Here is a 9166-nt window from a genome sequence, read left to right as displayed (position 1 = left end):
GTCTTTTGACCGTATACCAAAAAATGCCGACCGATCTAAGCAGTATGTACCTACCTATGTGATAAAAACATCATAGCCTTGGATCCAGGTCTGCTAATCCTGGAGTGACAAACGGTTGCACTGCCCCTGTCATGTGGTCATTTTGAGTTATGTAAATTTTATTCTGAGGCGGGGAATACGGGCAGGAACGACGGGAAACCTGGCTTTAGACGATAATTAATAGTTCTACGGCTTAGGTACATAATATTAGACTGTCGATGAAGTCGCTATTTCGTGTGGTTCAGCTTCCCTGGATATGGATACATAATTAGAACAATGTATAGGTACGCAGCGTAGGACGTCCACCCACAAGGTGGACTGACGACCTGATAAAGGTAGCAGGAAGGCGCTGGATGCAGGCCGCTACCAACCGTGCGATGTGGAAGTCATCGGGGGAGGCCTATCTTCAGCAGTGGCCGTCCTGTGGCTGAAATGATGATGATGATAGGTACATACTACGAGTAGTACTAGTAATCACTAATTAATGTTTCCTATTTAAAAATTAAAACTTGGGCTTGAAACTGTAATTAGGTTTTTGTTATAGACTGTATGGATGTTGGTTTATAAGTTAAACAAAATGTGGCATCTTATTTACTTCTAAAAGTGTAACTTTATGACGTCAATTTTAAATAGGTAAGAATTAGGGGTAAAGGTTAAGTACCTAAGTAGTTTTGGAAGCCCTTTGAAAGGTACCGACGTTATTTTATACACTGTTTATTATACTTCAGGAAAACTAATAGCAAAACGTAATTCAATTACTGTCCCTACTTAATAATTATCCTACTAAATAAATATGTTTGCCAATATAAAGTACCGTGTGTATCCCACAAATTAGTAGGGGCTCGTCGAATTAACATGCCTGGCCCTTTGACAGCTCATTCATTATTTCCCTTTTGGAGAAGCATACCAAAAGATTTTAAATTTTATAGGCTTTGGTATAAGGTTCAAAATGTAATATTTTTTTAGTACTGTTATTAAAATAATTTTGTTTAAATTATCATCAATTAGGTATTTTAATAGTCTTTAATTAATATGCAGTATTGGCCTTTTAACTACTTATAAAAATATCACTAAAAGGATTTTTAAATAAAACAAACAATAATTACGTTTAGTATTTTATTTCATAAAATTGGCAACACTATTTTAGGATATCTAAACATCGCAAAATGTTATGAGAGTTATTTAATAGTAATATCTAAGGAAAGTTATTTTCTTACAATAACAAGTTACCTACTTATTTAATTTTCAAAAGGATTTTCGAAAATATTTACAGTAGTCTACTCATGACAAAATGTTTTCAGGTTCGTCTTCATCATTCGTTTTGATATTTGACACTATCAAGTGTGGCACTTCAGAATTATCAACCTGTTCCAACTTAATTCTTTTCGGAGCGTATTGCTTGATGGGTACATCTTGTTTGTCAATTCCAGAATTCATTGCTTCTTGCGCATCTGATTCTTCTTCTTTGTCCGAAAGAGCCTGGTCCAAACTTCTTTTTCTAGTACCAGATCTCCCAAACTTATGGCCTAACAAAGCCTCACCAGCTGAACGATTCAGTGTAGGGTTAAAATCCCTGTTCTTCATGTACTGGACATATTTCACCCCCTCCGACCATTCCATGGTTTTATTCGCTTCCACCCAAGCATTGAGGATCTCGGTCACCCTGATAGTACACTCCACAAGTAACTGGTCTCTATCTTCTGTCTTTATAAAATTAAATTTAAAATCAGACCAAAACAAACAAACTTCATTTGCAAGACTGCTCCCAAATTCGTTACTTACATTCCCCTGTAACAAATCAGGAGGGCCAAATATAGTGAAAATATCCAAAAGAGATTGAGTCACCTCTTGAAGTTCCGTATTTTTCAAAGGTCGCAGCTGCACGAACTGGGTTTTGACGTCCAAGTATACAAGAATAAGATTGTATCCATGTTGATCTGCAGACATACTTATAAAGTCAATATAGCTCTTCTTGATTTCTCTCTCGTGAAATTTTGCAACTTTTTCTTGACAAACTTCACATAAACCCAAGTAGATCATTATCATTTCTCGCGTAATATTTTTGAACTGGCTTACCTCTTGAGTCATGCCCTGTCTGCTCTTGTGCCCGCTCTTCAAATGAGCGGTGTGCAATATATCAAAAATCTCGTCTGTATGAACAAACATACGGATCGCTGAGCTGGTCTTATTCCCACTACTGGTGGTGCTACTAAAGAACGGCACAACGAGTCTTTTGACGCCGTCGATTTCTAAAATGTCATATTTCTTCAAGCGGGCGTAATCAGCGGGGGTCTTACCGAATTTTAGTCCTTTCGCGTGCTCCACCTTTGAGATCATGGTCGCGTAAGACAGCGGGTTGAATATTTGGTGGTTGACGCCTTTGGCCTTGATGATTTCGTTCAGTTTGTTGTTGAATGTTGTTTTCATGTTGGCGTATTCGTTTTCGTCTTCCATGGTTGTTTATTTTGCACGTTTGACGGTGACGGGCGTGCGCGTGGAGATATGGAATAATACTGGGTTGGGTGAGTGAGCGGTGAGACGGCGTCGCGCGCTGTGATTGGCCGAGACCCCCGCGCGCCGTATCGACGCGCTGCGGTTAACGACCGGCCGCCATTTTGAATAATGACAGAGCGCTCTGATTAATGTCGGCGAACACGACTCAATTTACCACGGAGTTATTAATAGCGATGATGCGATAACGTTTAGTTTTTTCTGCATTAATTTTATTTTGAATAATCAAGTAGGTAGATACGTTAAAACAAAACGTTTTGTAATTATGCTCGAAATATTTTTAAAGTAATTTTATTTGCATGACATAAGTTTTAGTTTTTTTTTAATTAGTATATGATTAAATAAAAAAAAGAAATATTGTTAAAATTATCGACTTTGTTTGATCTCCAGTTTGATTTTACAGACCATAGAATGAATGCGCGTCACTATCAGCTAGCATAGACAAATGGAATGTCAGCAGATCCATCGACTAATTTAATTGTGGCAAATTAATTATACAGCCCGAGGATGGCTTATCCGAAACGGAAAATTAATTACGATAGTTCCAAATTAATTTGTGATGAATATTGTTATAGATGTTTGCGTATGGCAATCTGGTTGGGTGGCTTACTGCGAATCGAATATAATTTATTTATTATTTATTATAGCTTTAAGTCGATATGAATAAAAAGTGGGTAACTACATATTATAATTATCCTATTGCTATTTTGATGTTTAAGCTATCATCATCATCATCATCATTTCAGCCATAGGACGTCCACTGCTGAACATAGGCCTCCCCTAATGCTTTCCACGTCCACGTTAAGCTATCATGTATGGTAAAGTTTCATCAAAATCCGTCTAGTAGTTTTTGTGCGAAGAAATAACAAACATCTATCCACTTATCGTTTACGCTAAGGGAAGAGCGAAGACTCTGAAGGTGTTTGGAAGATATCGCTAGCGAAAAGACCGCTTATGCTGCGCTGTAGAAATTTTTGTATTTCTTGCTTTTACCGGGTGTAGCCACCGACAACGCCCGCCCCTATCTTGATAGAACTGTAAACACATACATATACAGGGTGTTTCTTGTAAGGTGTCAAGCCGAAGGCAGGTGATAGGTGAGGACTAGACCTATCGATTTTACCCCTATGTATGTTCTACGATTTTTCGTAGTTCAGAAGTTATCGTTAATTTTGTGATTTTTTCAAATTTTATGACCTAGTGGCTTAATTTTTTTAAATCTTTTTTTTGGGTTGACTTTTCTCAGATTTCTTTTTTTTGACAGATTCCCTATTAGTTGCAGATATTTGAAAAAAATAATCACCTTCCTATCTTTGATGCAAGATACAAAATTTTTGCTAGAAACATAAAAAATATGCTTTTAGCAGAACATTCTAAAATTTTCAACTGAAATATATGAGAAAAAAAAAGAACTTCCATAGGTCCAAAATATTTTTAAAAACTGCGCAGTTTTCTAAACTTTCATAATAACACAAAAAAATATGTACTTAATAGGCCGTTATTTTCTGTAATCGCTCCACTAAAGTGGTAAGTCGGAGATTCCGTTACATTTTTTTGACTTTCTTAGGACTAAGTAGTATTTGCAATCCCCTAAGTTTACGTTATGTAGAACACATTTAGAGACAATAACTGAAAAGATTATTTTTATCCACAACGTGGAAGCTCTTGCTCTTCATCTGGTATACAAAAGGGAATATGAAAATATTGATGAACTGCGGACAAAGCTGACTGAAGCACAAAACCATATTAGAATGCAAGAAGCTTTTGTAAATTTACGAATAATTGTTTTGCGTCGTTGTCGAATGTGCATTCAGGTCACACACACACACACACACACACACACACACACACACACACACACACACACACACACACACACACACACACTCTTTCCCTTTCTCTCACACTTTTATAGGTAGGTATATCAAATTTAATCGTAAAGTAACAATCACCACTGTGGTCTAGTGGTAAGACTACCTATTTAGAACAGCCAATTCCTCTGTGGTTTAGAATTCCGGGTGAAGCTCGCTGATCATCCATCAGTTTCCAACTTTCCATCAGGTCAGATGAAGGGCAAAAGCTTCCTCGTTGTGGATAAAAAATGTTCTGTTCAGTTATTGTCTCTAAACGTATTCTACGTAACGTAAACTTAGTGGATTGCAAACATTAGTTAGTCCTAAGAAAGTCAAAAACATGTAACGGAATCTCCGACTTACTACTTTAGTAGAGCGATTACAGAATAAACTATTGGTACATGTTTTTTTGTGTTATTATGAAAATGTAGAAAACTGCGCAATTTTTAAATTATTTTGGACCTATGGAAGTTCTTTTTTTTTCAAACTTTTAAGTTGAAAATTTTAGAATGTTCTGCTAAAAGCATATTTTTTATTTTTCTAGCAAACATTTTGTATCCTGCATCAAAGATAGGAAGGTGATTATTTTTTTCAAACATCTGCAATTACTAGGGAATCTGTCAAAAAAAAAGAAATCTGAGAAAAGTTAACCCAAAAAAAAGATAAAAAAATTTAAAGCCTACTAGGTCATAAAATTTAAAAAAATCACAAAATTAACGATAACTTCTAAACTACGAAAAATCGTAGAACATACATGGGGGTGAAATCGATAGGTCTAGTCCTCACCTATCACCTGCCTTCGGCTTGACACCTTACAAGAAACACCCTGTATAGAAACAATAACTAACAAATTAATTTCACTAGATATACGGGGGTTCTACTGCAAGCGTTTGTGTACGGCAACGAATATTTTAACTACGGCAGACGTAGCTTGATGTAGCTTACATTAAGGCATTATGTAATGTGAAGGTGTTAGATTGCACATAACATAACGTGTTTGATGTGCTAGCGATGGTGCACTAAAACAAGCACTTGGTGACATCATGACTTTCATTTTGAAACAATGGTAATAATCTTCCATTTATTACATTAAAAGTCCTCAGATCAGTAGCTATTTCTCCAGTTTCACCATTATGTTTAAGCAATCAGAAGTATCTATGTACATACGTAAAGGAATCTCCATCGGTATCAGTCAAGCCATAAAAATATGATCCAATTTTGTCATAGCTACTGTGTCTCGCAAAAGGGTTTTTTTAGGAAGTCCTGAGATCAGTAACTATTTTCTCTCATGTTCATCATTTGACACATGGTAATCAAAGTACACATACATACGTGAACTCCATCGCTATCAGCCAAGCCGCCGCCGGGTCTGTCTCCGGCGTAATGAGATTCCGGCGGGATCGGCGCGCCATTACAGCTCTTAATTGGCGCTCGGTGACGGCCCTGCACCTGCCTCCAATTCAATTCGAAGCCCTGGATATTTCACTGCATTTTTCAAAAGCAAAAAGTTTTTCAGCGACTTCGATTGCTTCGTTGATTGGCTTAAGCTGAAGAACGGAACGTTTCTTGATGACGTAAGCAGTTTCTTATCGATTCAAAAAGTTTTTTTTATGAGTGCGTTGGATTTTTTATTTTCAAGAGTTCATATTCCTGAAAATTTCAAGGATTCAAGACCTATTAATTAGTTTTTCTATTTTATTAAAATCAAGGTCTCTAAAATTATATAGTTGTTAAACTACCTATTTTTATTCATTTTCCCCTCTTGCCAAGCCTAACAGGCCAATCTGTTGGACTTGGCATGAGCGGATGTCAATTGAGTGGGAGTATAAAATGTTTTCTATTTTTATTTTACAAGCTTTTCTTTTACACTTGAACATTTCATGGTCGGGAAAACCATAATATGTGCCTATTTTTTTATTACATTACATAGTAATTTATATGTACAACCAAAATATACACGATTTATGTTAAAGCTAGACTGCCAGACAAGACAGCAGCAAGACATAGCAGTCTGCTCTGCCCTGTAATTTACTACCCTGGTAATAAGTAATTCGTATTATTTGCAGTCAGCGTCTATTCCTTAATACTCACATGATGTAAGGAAATTTGGAACGACCTTGAACGTTGAAGATCAAACGATACTTAGATATGTGGGTTAATGTATAATATCGGAACTAGTATTCCCAATTCCCATCTCTTGTTCGTACCGCTGCAAGTCCATGTCACAGAATAAGTAATAGCACAGAATAATAATAAGTACTACGGTAATAGTACCAAGGTACAGAAGAATTACTCCACAAGACGATTTAAATAAATGCGAGTCTTGCTACGACGCGATACAGTGTAATTCAGCTCGCACAGCACTACTACCTACAATTTTATTCACCTACAACACAGAATCCATGTGTAGCCAGAGGATCTACAACTTGACCGCCAAAAACTACACAGTCATCGAAAACTAACGCCCGTATTAACAAACGATACTTGCTTAAGTGAAGCAGCAAATCGAACGCTCAGCGTTGAATAAGGCTCTGTGATTGGTTCGTGTGTCACCCTGTGCGTCCACGCGCACTGTGAGATCTCATAGTAATGTTTGTGAATATGGGCGTAAGTTAGTCCCAAGGGAAAGTTTAACTGTAGTCGGAGGAAAATAGGACGAGTTAGAAGCTTCCTCTCCGAGCTGTCTGGAAGACATCGCTTCGTAGTGATAAGATTTCCTGTTAATGTGGCGTTTCTTGCAACTTGCAGCTACTAAGTAATAATAATAGTTAGGTACTTATTTGTTTTTTACCATAACAATAATGTACATAGATAGGTAGATACTCAATCTTTAGAAAAGAAATAAGTAAACTTCTAGTCATTGGACACTAAGGGCCATGTAGTCGAGTTACAGTTATTTATTGAATTAGAATATTAAATAGTATTAGGTTAAAAGGCGATGTTGCAATTTGCATTTGAAGTAACATTCAGCATACTGAATGTTGAACTTTGAATGAACTTTCAAGGGGTGTTTTGTCCAATAATTAATTGGTAGCGTAATATGACTGGAATTTAACCTTATAGTACACTATGTACGTAATAATGTGCACTATGTACGTAATAATGTGCACTATTAGGAACTATCGTGTGAGCTATTAGCTACCTGCCAGTATTCATTGTCGTAAGTACACAGGTATTGTCCAAAATACCTAGCCGAATAGTTACCTAAACTAGCCAGTCTCGGGGGACGCTTCCACGATAAAAGTTTCCATTTGACTGGGGCAGGTAACGAGCCTCTTCTCTTGTGAATGAAGGGGCTCTCCCGTATTCATGCGATCTCACGCGGCCCAGAGTGCGGGTGGTAGCGGGATTTGTGAGGATGTCATCAACAGGGCAGCAGTCCTGATAGGATATTCCTTATTTGCTTGTGTCAACTTTGATGAAATCAGAAATATTTATTCGTGTAACAGAAGTATCGATAACGCAAAATAGGAGCTAGTTAAAATTAAGGTAACGCCCTTGTTGTTAATTATTATAAAAAACAGACTGTGTCTGTACTGGTCTATTATAAAATTTTAAGCTTTGATCAACCGTAATGTCAGAATTAATATTGCGTAACTAAACTTTTGATACAGTGTGCTAAAAAGACTTTGCCAGAAGAAAGGGTGAAGTACCTATCTTTTGTGTCTGTGTAATATTTTAAAACATAGATAATTCGATTTCACTCCTGAAGTATGACAGACTGATAAGAATTTTAGGGAAGGTGTTGCTTCTTTGTTCGACTCCATACTACTTGGAGTAGTCATCCTTTATGATAGGTCTTTAAAAAGTGGGATAGAGTGGATAGAGTTAAATATTTTGACCATGTCTTATACTCAACTATGATCTTATGGCTTACACCAAGTAGCTTTTAGCTTTACCCCGACGACCTCGGGATGAACGGGGTATGAACAGAATGCAATCTCACCGCACCCGTCGTTCAAAGGCAAAAAATTGCAAACCCGACACTTCTATCCCAAAGGCATAAGATTGAAAATGCATTTTACAAGCTTGCCTAGTGTAGCTGTATCTTAATGTACATTCTAAAGGTCTGCACTTTTACTTTATTTAATACTAGCGGCCGCCCGCGACTTCGTACGCGTGGATCCTGTTTTACCCCCTTTTCCCGAATTTTCTTTGCTATAAGCCTCACGGAGCCCGAGACCTTTCCAACGAATGCAAAACCGTGGAAATCGGTTCGTGCGTTCTGGACTTATAGCGTCAGGGAGGAAAACCCGACTTATTTTTATAATAGTAGATTATCAAGTATTTTAGTATGTGAAGGTATTTACACAGTAGATAAATCAAACAGTACGGAAGCTTCATACAAACGCTCGAAATCAGACTCACGCACACAGACGCACGCTTTACACGAGCTCTAAGCGAACCTCGCAGTCCATCCGTCGCGAGTGTCGCGCGCGTTGTGTTTTTAATAATAATTTTATTGCATGCACTGTCCGCTGTATTTTTAAAAACATGCCACGAGCAGGCCTGGCTCACTCCGCGCGGTACATCCGATAATTACCTACAGCGAAGCGCCCCGCCGGCGGGTATTATATCAGTCGAGTGTCACGCGCGCGCTCGTCAGGACGCTGGCGTGCGTTGTAGTATGATTATACTTTGTTTCGTCTTCGAGATTAGAATACTTGTAGTAGCACGTATTGTGTGGCCATTCATACGCTATAGTTGAGAGATAAATAAAAATATCATGAAAAAAATATAATGTGCAAGCTGTACTTTTCATA

The 9166-nt window shown here is 37.5% G+C and overlaps 1 protein-coding gene across 1 annotated transcript; it reads right to left on the bottom strand.

Annotated features, from left to right (window-relative positions):
- Window positions 1–1320: 1320 nt before the first annotated feature.
- Window positions 1321–2493, bottom strand: LOC114350735 (KRAB-A domain-containing protein 2-like). The gene is made up of 2 exons (XM_028301649.1): window positions 1822–2493; window positions 1321–1743 (listed from the first exon to the last, which is right to left on the bottom strand). The coding sequence occupies exons 1-2, from the start codon at window positions 2491–2493 to the stop codon at window positions 1321–1323; spliced, it is 1095 nt and encodes a 364-aa protein (XP_028157450.1).
- Between the last annotated feature and the right edge of the window lie 6673 nt (window positions 2494–9166).

This window comes from Ostrinia furnacalis, unplaced genomic scaffold, assembly GCF_004193835.3.
Source record: "Ostrinia furnacalis isolate ACB-3 unplaced genomic scaffold, ASM419383v2 OfSCF0076, whole genome shotgun sequence".
NCBI lineage: Eukaryota > Metazoa > Arthropoda > Insecta > Lepidoptera > Crambidae > Ostrinia > Ostrinia furnacalis.
The sequence above is the reverse complement of the archived record's forward strand: the minus strand, read 5'-3'. Positions and strand labels throughout refer to the sequence as shown.